Below are 27,289 nucleotides of genomic sequence, written 5' to 3'. Positions count from 1 at the left end.
ATACACACAAATTATGAGATGGATTACTTGCAAGGCTTTGTATGTGCTGTGCACATTCTGGTTAGGGTGTGCTTTTGAAGAGCACGTTGCTGGTAGGGATTGTTTGTCACACTGAGAAATACTCCTGGATCCGCTTGCTCAGAGTATAATACGAAGTTAGCTTCAATTTATTTTACAGGTCAGCGGCAAGTCAATAATGCTCAGTGCAGTCTGGAATTCTGTGGAACCATGTTTGCAGGTGACTTTGTGACTAATTCATTTAATTAGAGATTGACTTATGATTCAATCTTTGAAAGTCAAGTTTCACTTTGGGGAAAATGATTTTGAAACCGGGGAACAGTAATAATATTATATGGCATGACAATTCTCATTTTAAAAACATTAAAATCATTTGGGATTCTTGCCAGTCCTATTTCTCCTTCCTTCATTTGCCTCCCCATCACTCTCCTCACCTTCTCACACTCCTTCCATCTTCCATTTCTTCACCTTCTAATCTACTTGTTCCTCCCATCCCTCCCTTGCAACCTTCGGCTCACCAAGTCCCTCCTTCACCAAAAGTAATTAAATGCTAATCGTTGACAGCTTCTGCCACCTGACAACATTACTGCCATTCTCAAAGACGATCAAGGACTGACATTTCACTGCTGGCAGATGTTCTGGGCAGATCTGCTCACACCTGCCTGTCACCTCCCCCTGATGCCCCTCCTCGTTCTCTTTCTCCCATAGTCCATGCATCTCTCCTATCAGATTCTTTCTTCTTCAGTCCTTCTAACTTTTCCACCTATCACCTCCCAGCTTCGCACTTCACAGCCCCGCCCCCACCCACCTAGCTAGACCTATCACCTTCTAGCTTCTACTCCTTCCCCCTCCCTCCCACACTTTTTATTCTTATTATGAAAGGGGGCTTCTTTCCCCTTCCTTTCCAGTCCTGATGAAGGGCCTCACTCCAAAATATGCAGATGCTTAATCATTTTCTTAGATCTTGGAATTCATCTAGCTTATGTATTTATGTATTTTTAAGTACAGTGCAAAATAAACCCTACAACTCTTCAAGCTACACCACCCCAGCAAACCCCAGCATTCCCAATTTAACCCTAAGCTAATCATGGGACAATCTACAATGGCCAATTAATCTACCCTGTATGTCTTTGGACTGCAGGAGGAAACCAAGACACTGGGAAAACTCACACGTTCGATGGGGAGGACATACAGAGACTCCTTACAGATGATGCCAGAATTGAACTCTGAACTCTGACCTCTGACACCCAAAGCTGTGATAGTGTTGTGTTAACTGCTACGCTACTGTGCGACCCCATTTTGTATGCTTTAGTTTGAATTTTTAGCATCTGCAGGTTGTCATGTTTAAGATCTTCTTGTAGGTTGTCCTTGTTGTGATAGCTTGTAATAGCTTCCAAAATCCTCACTGAAAGGATCATTCCAACACAAGTAACAGGAATTCTGCAGATGCTGGAAATTCAAGCAACACACATAAAAGTTGCTGGTGAATGCAGCAGGCCAGGCAGCATCTCTAGACAGCAACTTTTATGTGTGTTACTCCAACACAAGTATATATTTTATTTTTGTGGTCAGTGCTGAGCAAGTGGTTAAGGCATTGGACTAGCGACCTGAAGGTCGAGAGTTTGAGCCCCAGCCGAGGCAACGTGTTGTGTCCTTCAGCAAGGCACTTAATCACACACTGCTCTGCGATGATACTGGTGCCATGCTGTATGGGTCCTAATGCCCTTCCCTTGGACAACATTGGTGTCATGGAGAGGGGAGACTTGCAGCATGGGCAACTGCTGGTCTTCCATACAACTTTGCCCAGGACTGCGCCCTGGAGAGTGAAGACTTTCCAGGCGCAGATCCATGGTCTCGCAAGACTAACGGATGCCTTTACTTATACGTTGTTGAGCTAACAGTGCTCACTTCTGATAACTGTAGCCCAGGTTCATGTTTTTCCAATCCTAGGACCTGATTCTACAGGGATGGGTGCCTGGGTTGTGATGGATATTCTATTCCTGGGCCTCATGCTCATGTTTGGCCAAACCCTCTTTCTAAACACAGCAGCTGCCACTTGTAAAATCAATCAGATGTAGACAAACTTCTGACTATATGCTTTGTTTAGCTTCTGGCCATATGGCAGTCAGTCTTCAGTTCATAAAATGTAAATGGCAAGTAGTAATCATCTTGAAGTTAAAAGTTCAAAGTAAATTTTATTATCAAAGTACATATATGTTACCATATATACCCTGAGATTCATATTCCTGTGGGCATTCTCAGTAAATTTATAGAAGAGTAACTCCTGTACCTACCTGATGGCAGCAGTGAGAAACGAGCACGGCCTGGATGATGAGGATCTCTGATGATGGATGCTGCTTTCCTATGACAGCATTTGATGTAGATGTGCTCAGTGGTTGGGAGGGCTGTTCTAGGTTGAATCCACCAACTTTTGTAGGATTTTCAGATCAAAGGTATTGGTGTTTCTATACCAGGCTGTGATGCAGCTAGTCAATACGCTCTCCACTACACACCTATAGAAATTTGTCGAACTTTTAGATGTCAGGCTGAATCTCTACAGACTCCGAAGAAGGTAGAGGCATGCCATGCTTTCTTTGCAATTGCACTTACATGTTGGGACCAGGACAGATGCTCTGAAATAGTAACACCCAGGAATTTGAAGTTGCTAACCATCTCCACCTCTGATCCTCCAATAAGGACTGGCTCATGGACCTCTGGTTTCCCTCTCCTGAAGTCTACAATCAGTTCCTTGGTCTTGCTGACTTTGAGTGAGAATGTGTTGCTATGACATCACTCAGCCAAATGTTCAATCTCCCTCAAGAGGTAACCAGACTACCCAGGGGACTGTGTGTGCAAACTCCACACGGTAGTAGTGATCAAGGTCAAGCTGGGGTCAGTACTGCTGTGAGGAAGCAGCAAAACGGCTGTGCTATTCTCATTGCCAGGGAAGTTTTGCTGATGTTATTGTGATGTGTCTTCAATGTTATTTGCAATTGATTTAAATGTTCCACCCTGTTTTTAGGTAGATAGCCACCATTGGTAGCATCCCAGAAAGTGAGTCCAGAACCAGAGGCCACAGTTTAAGAATTAGGGGTAGGCCATTTAGAATGGAGTTGAGGAAAAACTTTTTCACCCAGACAGTGGTGGATATATGGAATGCTCTGCCCCAGAAGGCTGTGGAGGCCAAGTCTCTGGATGCTTTCAAAAAAGAGATGGATAGAGCTCTTAAAGATAGTGGAATCAAAGGTTATGGGGATAAGGCAGGAACTGGATACTGATAGTGGATGATCAGCCATGATCACAGTGAATGGCGGTGCTGGCTCGAAGGGCCGAATGGCCTACTCCTGCACCTATTGTCTATTGTCATTCACTGTGATCTGTATGCAGCTCATTCAACTAATTAGCATTGATATTGATTTGTTATTCTCACATGAACTGAGATACAGTGAAAGCTTGCCTTGCATGCAGTTTATACAGATCATATCATTACACAGTGCATTGAGTTAGAATAAGGTAAAATAATAACAATGCAGAATAAAGTGTAAAAGCTACCGAAAAAGTGCAGTGCAGGTAAGTGGTAAAGTGCAAGATCATTACAAGGTTGATTTTGAGGCCAAGGGTCCATTTATCATAAAAGGTGTCCATTCGAGATTCTGGTAACACTGGGATAGAAACGGTTCTTAAATCTGGTGATACAGGCTCTTAGGCCTTTGTATCTTCTGCCCCATGTCCGAGGGGAAACGAGGATGTTTGTTAAAATAATCCTAAACTGATCTCATGACTTTCTGCTGCACTGCCACTTGTCTTTCAGCAGTAAAACTCTTGGCTGTGAATCAGCAGCTCATGGACACAAAGCTTTGACTGAATAATCTAGGCTGTAACTTCACTGTAAAGCTGAGCAACTAATGCCCTCTCTGAGGTGGCAACCTTCTGATGTGAAGTTAAGTAACACCAGTATAAGCACCCCAACACCTGAGAGATAATAAAAACACATGGGACTACATGGAAGAAGATCAGGGAAGTTCTTTGCAATGTCCAGGCCAATATTTATTCTACAACTAATATCTCTGAAACATAACTGGCTACTGTCACATTGATATTTGTGAGAGTGTTATGCACAAACTGATGGCCTCATTTTGTGCATAATAACAGATGCAATATATAAACGCAAGCTTCTTCCTCAAGGACCAGCATCTTCCTTAAAAAGCATTTACAGACGTTTGATTTTACTTCCAACCTTCCAATCAAGGATGCTCAAAGAGAATTAGACAGAGAAAACAAATTTATGTGCTGACAAAGTAGAAAACAGGAACAAAACATGAAAAATGCAAGAGAGCAGGAAAAGCCTCCAGCCTCTGAACTGTCTTGCTTAGAACATCTTTGACATCAATCCTTAATTATTTGATGCTTATTTTAAATTAGAGCCTGCAAAATAACCAGTTTCTTCCTCATACCTGGATCTGATTATGATGATGTCCCTCTTGGGACAGAGGAACAAGATGACAACAAACATTGACTGCCCTGTTGTTTTACCAGCCCAATTACAACAGTCCCTAAGGTGAATCTGTTTGATGAAGACAAGAGTTATTAAATTTCAGTGAAAATAGAAGCATTGAGAAAGTAATATGTTTTCTATAAATTTAACCAAATAGATATGAGCTTTGTTTTCACTTAATTCACTGCAGTCACCCCAATAATAATTATTTTCCCTGGAATTGTGCAGATGATGGATCAAAGGAACAGGTCTATGCTAGTTTTCCAGTCCCAAATTCACCTCAGCCCACCTTATCTTAGTTTACTTGATTATCTGGTTCCTTTTTCTCTTAAGATTATCTGCCTTCCCATTAAATGCATCTATGCTATTGTTCCTCAACTGTAAATGCAGCATATTTGGTGAAGGTGCATCTGGATTCACATTGAATTTATTAAGGTTTACCATATACACAGGCCCCTAAATGTTAGTCATCCCCACAAGCGCAAACATTTCCATCTATTGCTTATAATGTTATAAATTTTGACCCAGATTGATCAGTTTTCTGACACAAACATGAGTAAATCTGCAGATGTTGGAAATACAAGCAACACACACAAAATGCTGGAGGAACTCATACAGTGAAAGTTTTGGGCCGAGACCCTTCAGCATTGTTCGGTCCTATTGTGTATATTTTCTCGATTTAAAGATAAAGAAGTTAAGAACAACATTTGTTTCGCATGGGCTCTGGCGCACCTCGGGGATGTGTGCTTAGCCCACAGCTCTGCTCTCTCTACACCCATAACTATATGGCTAGGCACAGTTCAAATACCGTCTATGAATTTGCTGATGATACAACTGTTGTTGGCAGGATTTCAGATGGTGGTGAAACTGTGTACAGGAGCAAGATATATCATCTAATTGAGTGGTATCACAGCAACAACCTTGCACTCGATCTCAGTAAGACCAAATAACTAATTATGAACTTCAGATGAGGGAACACACACCAGTCCTCATAGAGGGATCAGAAGTGGAAAGAGTGAGCAACTTCAAGTTCCTGGATGTCAATATCTCTGAGGAGAGCTAATCTGGACCCAAAATACTGATGCAGTTACAAAGAAGGCACAACAACGTCTATATTTTATTAGGAGTTTGAAGACATTTTGCTATGTCACCAAAAACACGCAGCAGTTTCTACAGATGTACCATAGAGGACATGTTGTCCAGCCGCATCACTGTCTGGTATGGGGGTGGGGGGAGGGGGCGGCTACTGCACAGGATCGAAATAAGCTGCAGAGAGTTGTAAACTTGGTCATCTTTACCATGGGCACTAGCCTCAATAGTATCCAAGGCATCTTCAAGAAGCGATGCCTCAAAATGCCTGTGTCCACCATTAAGGACCCCCATCACCCAGGTCATGCCCTGTTCTCATTGCTACCATCAGGAAGCCTGAAGGCACACACTCAATGATTCAGGAACAGCTTCTTCTCCACTGCCATCTGATTTTTGAATGAACTTTGAACCCATGCACACTACCTTACTACTTTTTTATTCCTATTTTTACACTATTTATTTTACTTAACTATTATATATACACTTATGTAATTTACAGATTTTTCCCTATTATGATGCATTGCATTGTACTGCTGCCACAAAGACAACAAATTTCACAACATATGCCAATGATTTTAAACCTGATTCCGTTTCATTCCAGTTGAGGATAATCAAGGGCACTGAAGTGAATCTTTACTATTTCACTGTTGCCTGACACTGAAGCCAGGACCTGAGAAACAGCATGATAACAGAAACCTGAGGCTTTGCTTGCATTAATAAATCTGGTAAAAGCTGTAACTATCTTCCCCATTAACATCATATATCAAGAAAAAAAAACACTTTCCAAATGAAGGAAGTGGCAAGAATCAATATAAACATTTTTATAAAGAACAAGGCGACTTATGCTCCCTTTGAGACAATTCACAAAAAGATCCAGCAGTAAATGTTCTGCTTGACTTGGAATTGTACACCTGGTCTGTAGTTTTTGAGAAGGGCAGCAGCAAAAATGATACTGAAGAATGATCAGATTTGAACATCCATTACAGGCTGAAGATGATAACGCTGAGCATAATGTAACTTGAATCGTTAAGTAGAATGAATCAATGTGAATTTATCAGGAAGCTATTAAGGTTTGTCATTCAGTGATATGCATTTTGGCTCCTATCCATTGGAAAACAATTGTGTAAAAGTTCATAGCTACTACAGTGTTAACAGCCACTGACAAAACATACTCACAAAGACCCACATTTGGAGCTGCGACAGAAATATGCAACAAATTTCAATGAAGTCATCTTTACAAAAATCTCTTATATATTTCTTGCAGAGGCATTGATAGGAGAAGTGATTCTAAATGTAGCCTGGGGAAAAAGTACACACTCAGAACAACAAAGACTTTTTCGGGTTTTAATTCCTTTATCTGTTTTAGATGTTTAAGTTCCAGAAGAGGGTTGCGAAACAAAACGAACGAATTTACAACCAGTTCTTGCTGTTACAATCTCAGTTTAACTTTCGATCCACACCCTTGTGTATGAACGGAATTGTGTATGCAGTACAAAAATACCAGAACTAATACGGTACAAATACGGTAGTGGCAATCCTACTTGGATGGTGATGAACTTGGTATAAGCCACACTACCCAGCTTCGATTCCTTCACTCGTGGAAATCTTACCTCACCATGCCCAGCATGCTCTGGGAAGAACCCAATTCCCACGCCTTACCACGTCTTCAGCAGAAAGCAAAATGGTCTCCCCACTATCCTGCGCGTGCGTAATGACATCACCATCTCCCTTAAAGGCACAGACAACTATTCTAGCATTACCCGGATGGATGCCCAAGTATATTTTTAACAATACTGAATAAGATCCGATGGTCACCTGGTTACATAAATTAGGGGTTTCCCAAACTCTTTTATGCCATGGACCAACACTACTATGCAAGGAATCCATGGACCCCAAATTGGGAACCCCTGTTCTAAATGGACTGGGCCTTCTCAAGCTGCTCATCCTGCTCTACGCACTTGCTGCTCATTCTGCCTGCCAGTTGCTCTTCAGATGCAATGACCAGTGAAGCAACCAGCATTTGTTTATGGAGCAAATTTTAAAAACCGTACAAGTTTCTCCAGAAATCAAAACAGAAAAATTATGGAAACCTCAGTCAGGCATCATCTATGAGAATAGCAAAAGAGTTAATGTTTCAGAACTGTTTATCAGTTCGGAAAGATCTTCAATTTGAAATGCCAACTCCATTTCTCTCTTTGCAGATGCTGCCTGAGGTGTTTAGTATTTCAACATTTTATTTTCAGCACCGGCCTTTATTAGCTTTCTGATAAACCCCTCCAGCTCTATTATTCCCTGTATTATATGGCAACTTTAAAATTGAGTTTAGAATATCAAATTCTAGTTGAAATGATCCAGCAGTGAGTAAAAATCTATTGGCAACAAGCCAATAAGTAATTGATGATACTTCACAAAGTACTGTAGTCGCATCTTTTTTTGCTGAACTTTTGCAAGAGGTTGGCTAACACATGGAGCTGGCTGCGTTATTGAGTTCCAAGTTAGCTGAGATGGAGGCAAATCAGCATGTAAATTACGACCAGTCCTTTTGTAGCATAATCCCAGAAGTGCTCATTTTGAACACGGAAATATGCTTTCAATTGGCAGCTGTTATCGGTTCAGCCTACATGTGTGCACATGCATTAATGACACATTGGACATAGTGACTGCTTTCGTGCTGCAAGGCCAACACGTGAAGCTTAGATCCATTTAGAAGATTTCAAAAATTTGAATATTTAAGAAAAGAGAATATTAGAAGAGGTGTAAATATAGCAGGTAAATAGCAATGCATTAAATTAATTCACAAGATTGGGTAAGTCAAAACATGTTTTAAAGCCTTATTTTGCTACTGTTTATATTGAAAACTGACTTTAGTTGTTTAATGCAAAAGAGGAGAAAATAATTAGGGAGTCACAAAACAAATTACAATTGGAAGCATCTCTGATGTACCAATTACACTGCATGTTAACTGATATTCATTTAATTTTAAATTAGCTCAACTTAACAGTTTTAATTGGTATTGGTAGCCTTTTCTTGTCCCATTCCAGCAATAGAATTTTAGTTAGTCTTGGTTGCTCACCTCTAAAACAGCCTGGAGATGTTGTGAAGAAAGCTGTGACAGTTTTTGTGCTATTCTAAACACACACAGGCACATACTTACAGTGTCAGTGTCAGATTTGTATTATATACTGATAACCTTATTGTGAGAAAGTGAAGACACTACTGAAAAGTCAAAAAATAATTCTCGAATGACTAGACTTCTTTGGACTGTGCTAACCTTCAGACTACCTGTTGAGTTTTTCTTGGCCAAATTCACTTTAATTATGTCACCACGTTTTAATTATGTCAACAGTCACTATTGTAATTTAGTCTGTATCAAGAATTTCCCTCTCATTGTTGGGAAGGGATCAGAGATACAGAAGTGCTCATCTGGGTGCTGGCATACGAATCCCTTTGAGTGAACCTATAACAACATAATAAATTTAGACTGGAAGGTCACTGCTGCAGGGAATGTACTGGGTTTTAAAAACCCATTTCACATTGACTTTAAAAGTCCAAATATAGAGGAATCACAAGCAATATTTGAATGAAAAGCAAATGAATGCTCCAGGCAATGTAGAAGAAAGTGCTACAGTGGTCTGTACCAGTTCCATCAGGTACTTAAAGCTACAGAGTAGGTCAAAAATTCAATGCCTCCACTAGGTTAAGAGAAGTAACAGTCGTAATTTGAATCATTGCAGCATTTATGCATGATATTTAGCACCTAACTTTCCTTTGCTGTGTGGGATAATGTTCATCACTTCTCTGAAATGTGCAGGAGGTACCACAATTTCTTCACTCACAGCCTAAGGCTACGGTGAAGAGGCTTGTATATATTAGATCTGTGCCTTTTAACACTCCTAAGCAAGAAAACTCACTGACAGTTAATAGGATTTTAGAAACTTTTTTAATAAAGGAAGAAATATTTTTGATCCAAAGCCATGACATCTCCCAAGGTCAAAAAATGATGAGCTGCTTATCTTTATGATCAGCAAACCTAGAATGCTGGATAAGTGAATACTCAGCAGAAATACAGAAAAAGGGTAATATCTCCTGCTAATTTATCAGAATAGAATTCAGTTCCTAACGCTCAGAGGAAACTTCTGGTTACTCAAGTTCAAGGTCTGAAGGTATACTGGCTATGAAACAAGTTGTCACCTCGTGTTTGCCTCTCAATTTTCCATGCTTTCCCAGGAGCACCATGGCAACAAACGGTGCAGGTGCGGAAAGAAGAATCTTTTCTCCCTAGTTCCAAGACCCCATTTCCAAATTATTAATCCCATTGCTGCAACTCTTCCTCAGATTTAGCCTAGAGACAGTAACCTTATTAGTGATACAGGTTTCAAATACGAACATACAAAACAAAGATGACATTTGTAATAGGTATGGATGATGCAGAGATAATTATTGCTGGCTTGGGAGACAGCAACCATATGTCTTAACTATGAGACCCTGGGTCTAAGTGAAGTGGATATCTCAAGAAAAACTCTTTACCAGTCATCAAGCATGTGTATTGGTAGGGTTGATAATTTTGCATTATATACTGTAGATATGGTTTCCTTGAAGAAGACACTACCAATTTCCAAGGAAACATGGACAGGGAGATAATCACTAAATGTAAGAGACAAGGCTCACTCATAGCAGAGAAATAAGTTCACTTTCCTCAGGTAGACGTGCTAATTAGATAACTCTATGTTCAGCATTGTTCTTTAATTCACTTCCAATTTGCTTTAGCTTTAAATGCCAGTTTGGAAAGTTGGATTTGTTAAGATTGCTTCAAAATGAGGGGGTCTCCAAAATGATAGAGCTGAGGTCCATAGTTGAGGCAATCTGGAAAAAAATTAATTTGTCCTGTCTCTGAATTTCCTTCAAGAGTGTTCATTCTTGCTTGAAAATGGCAGATTTAACCTCATATTTTAACAGTTACATAACCACAACTGATTGCTTTACAATTTTGCACGCAACTATTGGCATTTTGCAGCATTATGCCCTCTCAGTCAAATGTAAATGAATGAAAGTGCAGCCACCAATTTATCATTGGAGTGATAGAACTGAAACGACATAAAGTGATGACATCATTCCTAGATGAGTGGAGATAATTGGGTAATTCTGTTGTCAATCAAATCTGGAAACTGCATTGCTAAATGAGAGTGAGATTGATTTTGTTTCATAGTTGCATGTGAATCATATATCTTCTACTCTCTGCAGTTTTCCTGGCAAAATGCTTCTGATTTTTATCGGGAGAATTTGCTGTGGTTTTTATCATTCACTCCTTAAAGTGAGTTTTGTGAGTAAATAAATTTTGATTGCTGTTAGTGGCATGCTTACATTCATACCCTCCTCTGCTTCCAATTCATTGTCTGATCCAATGTTGTCAATAGACGTTTTGTATCGTTAATGCCTACCTGAGGGGACATCCCATGACAAGGATACAGAATGGCTGTGTGATTCTCAGGTGGACCCTGATCCAGGCAAAAATCTTTTGCTTTGTTGTTACGAACCTAAGAAGTTAACAAAATAATTGAAACAGAAGAAAACTTGAAACTCTGTAAGTGGTATGTTCACAAAAACTTGCAGCAGAGACTATTACACATTTAAAGCTCTCTCATTTTGTAATTAAAACAATTTACGGATGTTATTAGTAAACCTAATTCAAAGCACACTGAGCAAACTGCAGATCATCACCATAAACTTTCAACACATTTGCTTAATGTCAGTAGCTATAGTGGTGACTTTTGGATTGATTACCCATCTAGCAGCTAAAATTTAAAGGGATGATTACACTTCAAAGTAAATAGCAATGCCCATGACTTAGTGTTCTCCAATTCTAATAAAGATTCACACTGATTGTGAATCTTTTTCATCATTTGTTATAAAACTGGGAATGGGGAAGAGGGAAAGGGAAAGGAAAAGAAGCTTAGTGACAAGCTACAAACTTGGTATGAAAGCAACATGTAATAGCATCAGGATTCATGCCACAACTCCTCTTTGTCCACACAAATGCCTTCAAGAAGTGGGCATCTAGCGAATCGTTTAACCCAAATACCTCATTCAGAATTCACCATCATAATAAAAATCACTTTGACATGCTTCTACACCAGTGCCCCATTAATTTGCTGTGAATTTTAAAATGACCCTTCCTCAGGTTTTGAGATGCGATATGAAGGGTGAGTCTTACCTCCTGCTGCCTGAAACCTCAATCTGTGTAATCTGTTCTGAGTGGGTAAGTGAGGCAACAGTGTAAACACACATTCAAAACTTTGATTTAAAGCAAAACAAAGTATTTATAAATCAGTTATTACCTCTCCATATGCCACTGTATTATTGTACCTCCTCATCTCTGGGTACACATTGTCCAGATACCATTGGAAATTCTTACATTTCAAATGTTTTCTCAAAGCGACTCTTTCAGAGATATCACCAATGTCAATCCCTGGATTCTAGAAGATAAAGAAACTTTATACATGGCATTTATTCATTTTGTTTATTCTGCATTTCGTATTTCCCAAAAATACATACCAAAGAACCAAGTTTAAATATTGATAAATCTGTAATATCCTGATTAGTGAATGCAGAATGAATGATGCATACAAGAGTGATATATCAGTACTATTTGGGATTCCACAATAAACCATTTGATACGAGTCTATTGAAGAAATATCTATCACTGTGCTTTAGGAGAATTCAGTTATGTGGCATCTACTGTGCAAATATCATGGGAGGTGGGTTATAAATTTGTTTTCAATTGATTCTATTTACTACATATGAGCTGCCATACAATGGACACAGTGTTGATATGGTCAAATAGGTGGAAATGGCGCAATGATAATGGTTTGCAACCAAATATTACTAGGTTTCCATCCTTCCTTGCTTCACAACAATAAGACAAATGACAGGTTCTCCCATTCTTCTTTTGCTATGTTTGATGAGTAAATGTGTAAAGGAGGTGTCATGATGGAACATGCAGTTAAATCTAACTGGTTTTGGTAACGTTTACCTCATCCTTTAAGTATTTGCCCTCAGTAAACATTCTGTGTAAAATTTCATTTTAAGATTTGTAGTTGAGTATCTTGTTATATTATGACTAAAATATTACATTAATATTTTATGTATTAAAATATACATGCTCGTGACCCTATCTTTCTGCAGGATTTTTTGCATTCTTCTTAGTGCTGGTACCTGTTATCAATAGAACTTGTCATATCCACTCACAGTCTAGGAAGTAGAGAGCTGAATCTGGAAGTACGCCTGGTATTTGTCCAAAATATTCAAATGAAGCCCAAGACAGTTAGTTTGCCTTCGAAGCATCAGCTCATCAAAGCTGATGTTCGATTAAATTGAGTTGACAAGAAAATGAGCTGACAACAGCCAAGTCCGCATCAATAATGAAATAACTTTAAAGAAACCTTATCAGAATTGAAGTGGCAACAGCTGTTCCACCAGGTGTAAAACTTCCTGGCACAGCTTTTGGCAAATCATCAATTGGAAATAGGCTCCTTCAGACTCAGTGCTTATACTGAGAGACAAAGACTGATTTATGTCATTTCTGTAAACTCCAGATGTCAAATTGGCAAGAGACACATTAATCTACCATCATACCACTATCTTTGTAGGGAATTAAACGATGTAAGCAGTTGGAGTCACTGTGTACTCTCTACTACTTCTCCGAAGGTTTTATTTGCAACTAATGCAACTTCAAACATACCACACATTCTGTACTGACATTTAAAGTTTTGGTTTATATTTTGGAAATTTTGGTTCCCCAGTAGAGACTAAAAGCCGATTGAAAAGGAGTTTAAGAAGATTGTTGGACGTGGGTGTTATTGAGTCTTAATTGGTAAAGGTTGCTGAGGGTGGCGAGGGGTAATGAACTGGTGATTAGAAGAGGGATCAGCACTTTAGAGAATAGAGACAATCAGACCTCAAAAGACAGAGGTTTTGGATAATCATGTTTGGGGTTTTGGAAGATTGAGATTGGGGGACAAAGTGTGCGATTAGGACTGAGGACCGGAGAGTCAGTAGTTGGAGGGATGGTGGGGAAGGTGAGGGGCAGCAATAATGAATCAGAGCTGGATAGTGGGTGCTGATTGAGTCAGATCAAAGTTGAGACTGGGTAGGGAAATGTGGTTGGTGTTTGGAGATCTGAAGTAAAATGTGAGGTCATTGGGCAAAACCCTCCAGCATCCTTAATATAAACATAATGGCAACTAATGACCAATTATTAATCACTGCTAGAACAATGTGATTCAATTTCCTGCAAATGAGGTGACGTGATCAAACCTGAGACACAAAGTTGTCACAGAAGTGGAATTCTCCTGGAAACACATGACAGGACAGAAAAATTAGAAGCACAGGTAAGTCTTTCAGTCCCTTGAGCCTGTTCCACCATTCAACAGGATCATGATTAACTTTGGCCTCAAATCAAATTCCTGCCCTAACCTTATAAACATTGATTCCTTTCACATCCAAATATTTACTAAATTCTGTTTTGACTTTGCACAGAATTCCAAAGATTCACTACCATTTGACACCTCCCCCCAAGTTCATGAAAACACTCCTCTTTATTTCAATTTTAAGTGGCCTATCCCTTATTTTGAAGCTGCCATCCCTAGTTCTGGAGCCTTTACATCAGAAATATTCTCTCTGGATTCTCCCTACTGAACCCTCTAAGTATTTTGTTTGTTTCAAAACTCTAGAATTACAGAGACCTAGCTTACTCCATCCCCTTTCAAATGACAGACCTTCCAACTCAAGAAATGATCTGAAGAATCTCTGATATACTCCCTCTGGAGCAAGCATGCCCTTAAAAATATGGTACATGGCTCTCTAGGTGTAGTATCTCTCAACCTGTTGCCTCACTTCTAGAAATTCCAAGTGACTGGTACCCTGTTGATAATTCATTGAAAACTGAATCAATCAATTCTAACTAAACTGCTCTCTGTAATTAAGATCATTGAGCTCACTTTACCACATCTACCTTTTACCTCTCTGTCCTTGTTGCTCCTCTCGTTGATTTACTTTCTCTCCTTTTAGATGGAGTAAAGCCAGAATAAACAGGTAAAGAACAGTACATTTTCTAATGATGATTTCAATAGACAATAGACAACAGGTGCAGGAGTGGGCCATTCAGCCCTTCGAGCCAGCACCGCCATTCACTGTGATCATGGCTGATCATCCACAATCAGTACCCTTTTCCTGCCTTCTCCCTATATCCCTTGACTCCGCTATCTTTAAGAGCTCTATCTAACTCTTTCTTGAAAGAATCCAGAGAATTGGCCTCTACTGTCTTCTGAGGCAGAGCATTCCACAGAACCACAACCCTCTGTGAGAAAAAGTTTTTCCTCCACTCCGTTCTAAATGGCCTACCCCTTATTTTTAAACTGTGGCCTATGGTTCTGGACTCCCCCAACATCGGGAACATGTTTCCTGTCTCTAGCATGTCCAATCCCTTAATAATCTTATATGTTTCAATCAGATCCCCTCTCATCCTTCTAAATTCCAGTGTATACAAGCCCAGTCGCTCCAATCTTTCAACATATGACAGTCCCACCACCCCAGGAATTAACCTCGTGAACCTACGCTGCACTCCCTCAATAGCTAGAATGTCCTTCCTCAAATTTGGAGAACAAAACTGTACACAATACTCCAGGTGTGGTCTCACCAGGGCCCTGTACAACTGCAGAAGGACCTCTTTGCTCTTATACTCAACTCCCCTTGTTATGAAGGCCAACATGCCATTAGCTTTCTTCACTGCCTGCTGTACCTGCATGTTTACTTTCAGTGACCTATAAACAAGGACACCTAGATCTTGTTGTACTTCCCCTTTTCCTAACTTGACACCATTCAGATAGTAATCTGCCTTCCTGTTCCTACCACCAAAGTGGATAACCTCACATTTATCCACATTAAACTGCATCTGCCATTTCATGTTAAGTGTGGCCTTCCCCCAATCATCAATGAGTCTTTGTTCTCATCCCTCATGTATTTCTCTCATCCTTTTGCTACCTGCCAAGTCTCACATTCCCATTGCTCCTGTTACTCAGTCACATTCAACTGAACATCTCAAACTCTTCTCCTGAGGATTATGCAAGTCCTTGTGCACTTCAAACTGCCTTACTGCAGCCTATCAAAATGTTAATCTTTTATAGAATAATATTTACTTATGTTCACAATCACTTCAACTTCTCATAAAGTCCTAGCGACTTAAAGTACAACAACAATGCTCTGAAAATACCTCCCTCCACCACTTATTCAGCAGAATGTTCTGGATTCCAACGACTCTTTGGATGAACACATTTTCATCAGATCTCCTCCAAAACTCTTTCTCCTTATCCTAAGCATGTGCTCCAGGTTTAGAACGCCTCTGCTTTGGGATAAACCTTCCTACCATCCACCTTATCCAGGACTCTCATAATTCTGTACACCTTGATTGGGTCCCTTGCAGCTTCTTCTTCACTAAGAAAAATGTTTGAAATGTTTCATCCCAGGCAACATACGAGATAACATCTGCTGGCCCTAACGCAGTCATGACCTTCCTATAGTGTGGCGATCAGAACTACACACAATACTTCAGCAGTGACCTAGCCAACATTTTTATCAATCTCAAAAGCACTTTGTCATGTACCAATGGATTTCATCTTTTTGGGTTGGGTAGATGTACAATGGACTTTGGTCTCATAAATTCTGGACAATGTTTCTCACCCTCTGCATGCCACATTGGCTGAACAGAGAAACATTTTCAGTAATAGACTAAAACAACTCTGCTGCTCCAAAGAATATGCAGTCATTCTTAGTTCGACCATTGGGCTCTTACAATGAGTCAACTTATAGCCAAGGAAGTGATGACCCACTCCTGTTAATACTGTTATTAACCTCTGTTTACCAGAATTTTTTTTAAGCTCTGTTTAGCTTTGTTTATCACATCCTGCTATCTCAGACACCCTGTGCAATACTATGATCACTTATTTGGATGGTGTGAGTGTGCACCATTACTGTGTAACGTTATGATAATTCTTGCACTACCATCTTATCAGTGTGAACTTGTAAATCTTGTAATGTTTGACTTGTAAATCTTGTACATCTTATTTTTAAGGTAATTTATGTTTTTATTCCTTCTTACTTCTCTTCTAATATTGGTATATGTGTGCATTTGTACTGCTACTGTGACACTGTAATTTCCTTTGAGATCAATAAAATATCTATCTATCTTTCTAACAAAAAGCTCTCAGAAGGAATTTATCATATTAACTGATGTACGGGGGGATCTTGGACCGTAGCACGCTGAAAGTGGTAACGCAAGTAGATGGAGTGGTTAAGAATGCATATAGCATTCTCATCTTCATCACCGGGAGCAGTGAGTATAAAAATCAGGGAGTCATAATGCAGTAGAATTAAGTCGCATTCGGAGTACTACCTGTAATTCTGGTTGGCCCATTACAGGAAGCATGTGGAAGCATTAGAGAGGGCACAGGAGAGTTTGACAAGGATGCTGCCTAGAAGCGAGGGCATGTGTTGTAAGGAGAGGCTGGACAAACTTGCGTTGTTCTTTCTGAAGTGGTGGAGGCTGAGTGGAGATTTAATGGAAGTTTATAAAATTATGAGGCATAGGTAGTGTAGACAGCCAGTATCTTTTTCCCAGGGCAGATATGTAGAGTACTAGAGGGCATAGCTTTAAAGTGAGAAGGGGAAAGTAAAGTGGATGTGTGAGGCAAGCTATTTTACGAAGAGTGGGAAGTGCCTGAAATGGGGTGGTGGCAGAAGCAGATACGATAATGACCTTGAAGCGATTGGTTTGTTTCATTATTTGTCACATACATTGTACATTGAAACATCAAAGCATACACTGAATTGCGTTGTTTGCATCAACAGCCAACACAGTCTGAGAATGTGCTGGCGGCAAGCTGCAAGTGCCAACGTAGCATGCCCGCAATTTACTACCCATACGTTTTTGGGGTGCCAGGGTAGCGTAGCATGATGCGATTACAGCTCGGGGCATCAGAGTTCAAAGATCAATTCTGAAACTGTCTAAAAGGAGTTTGCATGTCCCTGCAATAAATGCATGGGTTTCCTCCCACAGTCCAGAAATATACCGGTTAGAAGGGTAATTGGTCATTGTAAATGGTCCCGTGGTTAGGCTAGGGTTAAATAGCTGGGTTGCTGGACAGTGAGCCTCATTGGGCTGGAGGGGCCTATTCCATGCTGTATCTCTAAAAAATAAAATAAATATGTGGGAAGAAACCAGAGGACCCAGAGAAAGCCAACACCGTGATGGGGAGAGTGTACAAAATACTTACGGACAGTGGCCAGAATCAAACCCCAAATTCTGGCACTGAAGGACACGTGAAGATGTAGGGAATGGAGGGATATGGATCACATGGAGGCAAAAGGAATTAGTTTGATTTAGTATCGTGGATACAGACATACTGGGCTGCACTGCTTGCTACTCAATACATGTGCTCAGATAATGGATGAGTTCAATATCAGCCAACCAGCGATGATTCCATTATATAAAAAGCTGGAGGCATGATATGAGTATTACCACCAGCAGCAATATTGAAAATTAAACAATTTACCACCTGCTACAAAGTATGCTTGCTGCTACTTTGGAAACAAAAAGACAGAAATAGTCCATTCTCTTCCAATTATACCACCACGCTTTGGGGTTCATGGTTCTCGATCAATATGATATTTTGTGTGAAAAAGTGACTCCTTACTTCACTCCTATTTATTGTTTCCACTGCTCAAACCAGAGGATATGATTTCTCCAGACTGAATTTATTTTTTAGTAGATCAAATCTTGGTCTTATAAAATCAAAGAAATAGAACCCAAGCCTTTTCATAAAGTAACCATTTAATACCTGTTATTCCACTAAGTTTATGCTGTACGTTCTTCAAAGTGAATATAGTCCATATAGCTCAAAACTAACCACTATATGGTCTGACTGGAGCTATTTACTGCATTAATTACTTTCAACCCTCTGTTACCAGACTCTCTCAGATTAAGGTGAATATTCTGTTTTCTTTGTGTAGATATTTCTAATCTGTATCTGAACACTTGAATAAATTTGTTTTCACTTCAGAACCTGGCATGAAGCGATTAAACAGAAAATTCAGTTTGTCCTTCTTGGATTCAAAGTAGCCTGCTGAAAGGTCACAGCCCGAGATGTCGACTGTAACCTTTTGCATAGATGCTGCATGGTCTGCTGAGTTCCTCCAGCATTTTGTGTATGACACTTTCATCTGCCACAGTTTTGTTCATTCACATAGGCTGTATGTGTTCCAATGCAACTTTCTTCCCTCGTGAGCCCAACTTACAGAGCCTCCCACCATACATATAATTCCTGTTATTTCAGCTAAGATACTGATATTTGTAGTGAAAAGCTGAAGCACCTTTACAATTCATGAGAAACTGTCACAACCTCTACTTATTTTTATGTAGTGCCATGGAATATTTATGTCCTGCTGAGAGATCTGAATAAAGATTCAACCACCATAAAAATATGGTTCTCTTTAATATTTTAGATTTCAAAATTAATTTGTGGTTGAATGTCAACTTCCAACAAAAGCTGTTTAAAACATTACAATTCTAATACAAATATAAAGCCACCTCCAGCAAAGCTGCACCTTTCCATAAAATAAACAAAAGATCCATGCCAGAGTTTTGATCATTTGCAATGGTTTGTGATCTGAATCTTTTGCTCACCACGCAGCCAGACTTACAAAGGAGATGTCAGGGGTAAGTTTTTTTTACTTAGAGAACAGAGGAGACGTCAGTGGTAAGTTTTTCATTCAGAGAGTGGTGAGTGCGTGGAATGGGCTGCTGGCAACGGTGGTGGAGGCGGATACGATAGGGTCTTTTAAGAGACTTTTGGATAGGTACACGGAGCTTAGAAAAATAGAGGGCTATAGGTAAGCCTAGTAATTTCGAAGGTAGGGGCATGTTCAGCACAGCTTTGTGGGCCGAAGGGCCTGTATTGTGCTGTAGGTTTTCTATGTTTCAGAAACAGCCTTTCAAAGACAAGTCTAACTCAATATACTGCTGTGAACAAGCTACTCCTATTTTGCATGTATTAATGCATCCTGTTTTGTGCTGTCTACTTACATCCATGGGGATATTCCATGCCATATAAACATGAGATTTGTAGTCATCCATCCATACTTCAGCAACACGAAGTGAATTTCTTTTGGTGTAGAATCCTATGTCACTATTATACGGTTTTTTCATCCGTTCTATGTGAGCCACCCTTGAGCAAGGGAGGACCTCCATACTTCCACCACACAGCCAGACCTAAAGTATGAAGTAAAGAACAAATAATCACAAATAATCACTGCTATTATTCTGACCAATTTCTGGACTGGAAGTATTTAATCCATTTTATAGATGTTTTCATGCAATAAATGATCAAATATAAATTCCATCTTTCTAAGTTTTGTGTATTAGCTCAGAAGTATCAAAATAGAATCAGGCCTGATGAAAGGCCTCGGCCCGAAACATCAACTATACTCTTTTCTATAGATGCTACCTGGACTGCTGAATTCCTCTAGCATTTTGAGTATGTTGTTTGGATTTCCAGCATCTGTAAGCTTTCTCTTGTTTTTGCTTGAACACGAATGTTAATGGCCGATTTCACTGCTGCTGGTTGTAGCAGCAGATGTGATAAAAGCAGACTCAGGTGGAAGTGTCCTGTACAAATCCAGTTGTGATTTATGGATTGTATATTGAGATCATACTGTAAATGGAAGTAAGGAAGTTGGGAAGTCATTTGCTCAGCAGGCTTAAGCGGGAATGAAAGGGTTACCGTATGAGGAGCGTCTGACAGCTCTTGGGCTGTATTCCCTGGAGTTCAGGAGAATGAGGGGGGATCTCATAAAGACATTTCGAATGTTAAAAGGCCTGAACAGATTAGATATGGCAAAGTTATTTCCCATGGTGGGGGATTCTAGGACAAGAGGGCACGACTTCAGGATTGACGGATGTCCTTTTAGAATTGAGATGCAGAGAAATTACTTTAGTCAGAGGGTGGTAAATCTGTGTAATTTGTTGCCACGAGTAGCTGTGGAGGCCAAGTCATTGGGTGTACTTAAGGCAGAGATAGATAGGTTCTTGATTAGCCAGAGTATCAAAGGGTCTGGGGTGAAAGCAGGGGAGTGGGGATCACTGGAAGAATTGGATTAGCCTCATACTCATTCCTGTCAAGCTAAGACCTATTTTGAACCAAAATCGACAAAGTGTAGGAATTTTGCTCTGGTAATGTGAATTCAGTTGTAGAATTCAGAGAAAAACTACAACTGGCAATGCTCTTGTGGAACCATTTCTGTTTATTTATTTTCCAAAATTAATTCTTCTTATTTCCTTTAGTGTTATTCCCCTGAGATTTGGCTTCAGATGTTTATCCCCCAAATTACCAATCAAAAGGTCTGTTCAGTGCACAATTAGAAAATCAATACTTTAGGCGAGTTTAAATTACTTTTCACAACTTTCCAAATTTCACTGCATAGTACCAGTGTATGAGTACCTATTGATTCATTTTTCCCCAGGGCTCCACCTGTGACAAGAAAGGACAATTCTTCCAATTGAGCAGATCAATACTTTTGCAGACGTTTGCACTTAAGTAAAAATAGGCGTCACTGTTGAGAAATCATCTGCAATAATTCTTGTCATGATGCACTTCATTTTCACATTTTAAGATATTCTCTTTATTTGTACTGTTAAACTTTTAAATTTCAAACAGTCCTGTTAATTCTGACACTCCTGAATGATCAGAAGCTGTCAGAGTATCTTGGCCACTCAAGCCTCAGTCAACTCTCGCAGCCTTGGATGTGTACAGTTAGCTGGCTGACACTCCATGTATGTCAACAATAATGTAAGCCCAAGTTGCTGGATACCATGTGTAACAAGTCAGGGAAGTACCCACCAGGATTTGGCCCAATGTATAAGCCACCATCCAATAGAATTTGGACAAGAAATAAGTTTGATTGGATTGGTCAAAAAATTGGGTCATTGCACATGAAATAAATGTGAATAGTCATCTAGGATTATGACCAGTTTCCTGCTCTTAAAGCAACAATGCCAAAATTTATTTAATTGTAACAGTACTATAAAATTTTAATATACCTGGATAAGCTAAAACAGGTATCATAAACAGAGCATGTCGGACACAGAGAAATTAGAGCACCTTCACTCTATCTGCCAGAAAAAGCAGGATTTCCCGGTGGTCACCCATTTTAATTCTTCTTCCCATTCCCATTCCGACATGTTAGCCCATGGCCTCCTCTACTGCCGCAATGCAGTCACACTTAGGTTGGAGGAACAACACCTTATATTCTGTCTGGGTAGCCTCCAACCTGATGGCATGAACATCGATTTCTTGAACTTATGGTAATTGCTCCCCCTCTCCTCCTCTCCTTCACCATTCCCCATTCCTGTTTCCCTTTCTCACCTTATCTCCTTACCTGCCCATCACCTCCCTCAGATGCTCCTCCCTCTTCCATCTCTTCCATGGTCTTCTGTCCTCTCCTATCAAATTCCTTCTTCTCCATCTCTTTCATCAATTAACTTCCCAACTCTTTGCTTCACTCCTCCCCCCTCCTGGTTTCACCCATCACCTGCCACCTTGTACTTTTTCCTCCTTCCCCCGCCCCCGTCATCTTATTCTGACTTCTCCCTTTCCTTTCCAGTCCTGAAGAAGGATCTCAGCCCAAAATGTTGACTGCCTACTCTTTTTCCTAGCTGCTGCCTGACTTGCTGAGTCCTTGCAGCATTTTGTGTGTGCTACTTTAGGAGTCAATGTTGCTTTCACTTTTTCTTGCAATTTACAAAAACAAACATTATTTGTTCCAAAATTGTTTTTTTTAATCACATGACTGTCAGTCACATTTACAACTCTGTGATGTTAGAACACAGCACAGGAATAGGTTCTTCAGTCCATGACTTCTGTGCTGACATTGAAACCTGTCCAACCTAATCCCAGATGCCTTCACATGGTCTATATCCTTTATAACCTGCCTATCTAAAGCTCCCTAATTCATACTATGTATCTGTTTCCACCACTTACGCAGCATGTCCCACGCTCCTATCACTCTGTAGCGCAACATTTCCCTTGCAAGTTTCCTTTAAAATTTGCCACCTCTTACTTTAAAACTAAACCCTCTAGTACTTGACATTTCCAACCTGGGAAAAAGACCCTGACCATCTACTCTATCTATGCCACTCATAATTATATAAACTTCTAACAGGTCACCTCTCAAGCTCTGACACTCCAGACAAAACAATGCAAGTTTGTCTAACTTCTCCTCAGTACTCTCTAATCCAAGTAACATCCTGGTGAACCTTTCCTGCAGCTTCTCCATGATCTCTACATCGTTTCAGTAATGAGGCAACTAGAACAGGACACAATGTTCCAAACGTGGCCCAACTAAAATTTTACACAGTTACAACATATTGTTCCAACTTTTATATTCAACAATCCAACTGATGAAGGTAAATATGCCATATTCCTTCTTTACCTCCTCATCTACCATTGCCTCTTTCAGAGAGCTATGGATTTGAACCCCAAGAACTATCTATATATCAATGCTTCTGTCAATTACTTTATAGTTTCCCCTTATATTTGACCACCCAAATACACTCGCCTTGTCTAAACTTCACCTGCCATTTCTCATTGCATCTGCCTGACCATGACTACTTTTGTGCCTTGTCATGCTCTTCGCTCTCCACGGAGAGTTGCAGACCTGCCTTCCTGGCAGTTGGATCTCATTGTAGATCTCATGCACCCAGTCCAACAGAGCTGCCTTCGCATGCTAGGTCAGGCATGTCCCGATCTCACTGCGGTATGAGGCCCACCAACTATCCACACCTGGTTTAGCCTGCCTGTCAAAGCAGTGAACTGGGGTGTGCACAGAAATACATCATTTATTACTCGGTTAAATGGCAGTTGATCTTTTTTATATCTTTTAAACTATTTTCATGAAACTTCAGCTAATCGGGGAAAAATGTACTGACCTCCATATGTCCCAATTAACTGGAATGTATTATATATATACACACACACATATATACGAGGAGTGATTGATAAGTTCATGACCTAAGGTAGAAGGAGTCAATTTTAGAAAACCTAGCACATATATTTTTCCTACATTTACACACTTAGTCCAGCAGTCATGGAGCATACGGATCCCTTCTTTGTCGAAGTCGGCATCTTGGACCTCCAGGAGTGGTCCACAGCAGGGGTGATTGATAAGTTTGTGGCCTAAGGTAGAAGGAGATGAGGAGAAACTTCAAACTTTCTGCATTTTCACTCAAAGAGTTGAACTGTACGCGCATGTAACAGGAGTGGTATAACTCATCTCCTTCTACCTTAGGCCACAAACTTATCAATCACCCCTGCTATGGACCACCTGGAGGTCCAAGACGCTCTCGTTACATGCACATGCAGTTCAACTCTTTGAGTGTTAATGCAGAAAGTTTGAAGTTAATAACTCATCTCCTTCTACCTTAGGCCATGAACTTATCAATCACCCCTGCTGTGGACCACTTCTACAAAGAAGGGATCCGTATGCTCCACGACCGCTGGACTATGTGTGTACATGCAGGAGGGGACCATGTTGAAAAATAAATGTGCTAGGTTTTCTAAAATTGACTCCTCCTACCTTTGACCATGAACTTATCAATCACCCCTCATGTATCAGGGAACACTTTGCATCTAGTGACCACAATGCCATTAGTTTGAAAGTAAATATGCAAAAAGTTAGGTCTGGACCATGGGTTGAGATTCTGAATTGGAGAAAGGCCAATTTTGATGGTATCAGAAATGATCTGGCAAGTGTGGATTGGAACAGGCTGTTTTCTAGCAAAGGTGTATTGGAAAGTGGGAGGCCTTCAAAAATGAAATTTTGAGAGCACAATGTTTATATGTGCCTTTCATAATAAAAGGTAAAGATAACAAGTGTCGGGAACCTTGGTTTTCAAGAGATACTGAGGTCCTGGTTAAGAGAAAAAAGGAGGTGCATAGCAGGTGTAGGCAAGTCATAACAAATGAGGTGCTTATAGCGTACAAGAAATGCAAGAGAACGCTTAGGAGAGAAATCAGAAAGGCTAAAAGAAGGCATGAAGTTGCTCTAGCAGACAAAATGAAAGAGAATCCTCAGGGATTCTACAGTTATGTTAAAAGCAAAGGGATTGCAAGGGACAAAATTGGTCTTCTGGAATTCCAGAATGGTAATCCACATGTGGAACCAAAGCAGATGGGGAGATTTTAAATGCAACTTTTGTATTTGTGTTTACTCGGGAGACAGATACAGAGTCAATGGATGTGAGACAAAGTGGCATCAACTTCATGGATCCTGTACAGATTACAGAGGAGGAGGTGTTCCCTTGGACCCTAGAGGAAGTAAGTGCAGGAATTGCTGGGGCCATAGCAGAGATATTTAAAACATCCTTAGCGACAGGAGAGCTGCCAGAGGATTGAAGGAGAGCCAATGTTGTCCTGCTGCTTAAAAAAGACTCTAAACAGAAACCAGGTAATTAGAGATCAGTGAGTCTGACATCAGTGTGGGAAAGTTATTAGAAGGTATTCTAAGGGGGCAGATATAGAACTATTTGGATAGACATAGACTGATTAAAGATAGTCAGCATGGCTTTGTGCATAATAGGTCATGTTTATCCAATCTTAAAGAGTTACAGAGTGTTCAAGGAAGTTAACAGGGAAATGGATGAAGGCCTAATTTGGAGTATTGTGTGAAATTTGGTCACCTACTTATCGGAAAGATATAAACAAGGTTGAAAGAGTACAGACGAAATTTACAAGGCTGTTGCTGGGTATGCAGGTCCTGAGTTATAAAGAAAGATTAAATAGGTTAGGACTGTATTCTTTAGAATGTATAAAATTGAAAGGAAATTTGACAGAGGTGTACAAAACTATGAGAGTTTGAGATAGGTTTATAGATAAATGCAAGCAACCTTTTTCCACTGAGGTTGGCTGGGACTACAACCAGAGGTCATAGGTTAAGAGTAAAAGGGGAACGTGAGGGGAAACATCTTCACTCATAGGATTGTGATAGTGTGGAACAAGCTGCCAGCACAAGTGGTGCCTGCGAGCTCGATTTCAATGTTTAAGAAAAGTTTGGATAGGTATATGCATAATAGTTGTATGGAGGGCTATGGTCCTGGTGCAGATTGATGGGATTAAGCAGATTAATGGTTTTGGCAAAGCCTAGATGGACTGAAGGGCCTGTTTCTGTGCTGTACTTATTTATGACTCTATAACTACCCTTTGTCTTCTTTGGCTACTTTTGAATCCAGTGTACCAAGTCTTTACAGATCCCATGTGCCTTAATCTTTGGGATTGGTCTGCAATAAGGGACCTTGTCAAAAGCTTCACAACAGTCACTACACTACCCTCTTCAATCATCTTCATCACCTCCTTAACAAACACCATCAAGATTTAAGACATGACTTCCTCTGCTCAATACCCCGCTTTAATGCTTTTCTATACGTGAGTACATTACTGAAAAGAACTTCTCTTCCTATTACTGCACCTTACCATTGACTCTAACTGGCACATAACTACATTAAAGATTGGAATTTTTACCACGTTTTATTCCTGTCAGAATACAAGGTTTGTTTGGAACTTATCTAAATCCTCAGAGTTGCTGATCGAGTAATAAAAGCATTCATTAAAGAACAATGAAATTGTTTGTAGAAAAATATCAAAAAGTGATACCCAAAGCAACCTTAAATCTTGATTCTACATTGATTTTTGGACAGAACAAGTGTCAGATGGGGAAGCTGTTGTTTTAGAAAACAGCTGTGTTATGAAAGTGAAAGTTAAAGTGGCAGTTAAATTGTGATTTGATCTACAAGCTGAATGCAACACAACAGGCAGTGCACATTGAAAACTCTAGAGCCCAGAACTGAGTTTGTTTGTGGGTGTAACTGTGTCAAATGGATTCTGGAATAGGCAGCATCTACTGGCTTCAAATATACTTTAGAGAGTTCAATGACAAATTAAACATGACCAATCCTTCTTAAAGCAATGGTAGCTCTTTGTCCACCTCATTTCTGTCCAAATATTGTCTTTAGTGGTCTGTAGGTAAATTCCATTATGTCCCCATAACTAGATTAGATTAGATTATGAGAACACACAGACCTCGTTTATTGTCATTTAGAAATGCATGCATGCATTAAGAAATGATACAATGTTCCTTCAGAGTGATATCACAGAAAAACAGGACAAACCAAGGACTAACACTGACAGAACCACATAATTATAACAGATAGTTACAGCAGTGCAAAGCAATACCATAATTTGATAAAGAGCAGACCATGGGCACGGTAAAAAAAAGTCTCAAAGTCCCGATCGACTCCCGAGTCCCCGATAGCAGGCGGCAAAAGGGAGAAACCCCCTGCCATAAACTTCCAGGCACCGACAACTGCCGATGCATTGGAAGCACCCAACCACAGCCGACACTGAGTCTGTCCGTCCGAAAACTACGAGCCTCCGACCAGGCCCTCCCATACAGCCTCCCGAGTGCCATCCTCTGCAGAGGGCCTTCAACTTCGCCCTGGCCACCGAAACAAACAAAGCCAAGGATTCGGGGCCTTCTCCTCCAGAGAATCTGGACCTCACAGTAGCAGCGGCAGCGAAGCGGGCATTT

The 27,289-nt window shown here is 40.1% G+C and overlaps 1 protein-coding gene across 1 annotated transcript in view; it reads right to left on the bottom strand.

Annotated features, from left to right (window-relative positions):
* The window catches only part of galnt17 (polypeptide N-acetylgalactosaminyltransferase 17), a 453,499-nt gene that overhangs the window by 27,062 nt on the left and 399,148 nt on the right, over window positions 1–27,289 (bottom strand). The window contains exons 7-9 of the mRNA XM_072242791.1: window positions 19,737–19,922; window positions 11,938–12,075; window positions 11,041–11,136 (exon numbers count right to left, since the gene is read on the bottom strand). Of these exons, the coding sequence (XP_072098892.1) occupies window positions 11,041–11,136; window positions 11,938–12,075; window positions 19,737–19,922 (420 nt within the window). The remainder of the gene's footprint in view (window positions 1–11,040; window positions 11,137–11,937; window positions 12,076–19,736; window positions 19,923–27,289) is intronic.

The sequence above is a fragment of the Mobula birostris genome, chromosome 25, assembly GCF_030028105.1.
Source record: "Mobula birostris isolate sMobBir1 chromosome 25, sMobBir1.hap1, whole genome shotgun sequence".
Taxonomy (NCBI): domain Eukaryota; kingdom Metazoa; phylum Chordata; class Chondrichthyes; order Myliobatiformes; family Myliobatidae; genus Mobula; species Mobula birostris.
The sequence above is the reverse complement of the archived record's forward strand: the minus strand, read 5'-3'. Positions and strand labels throughout refer to the sequence as shown.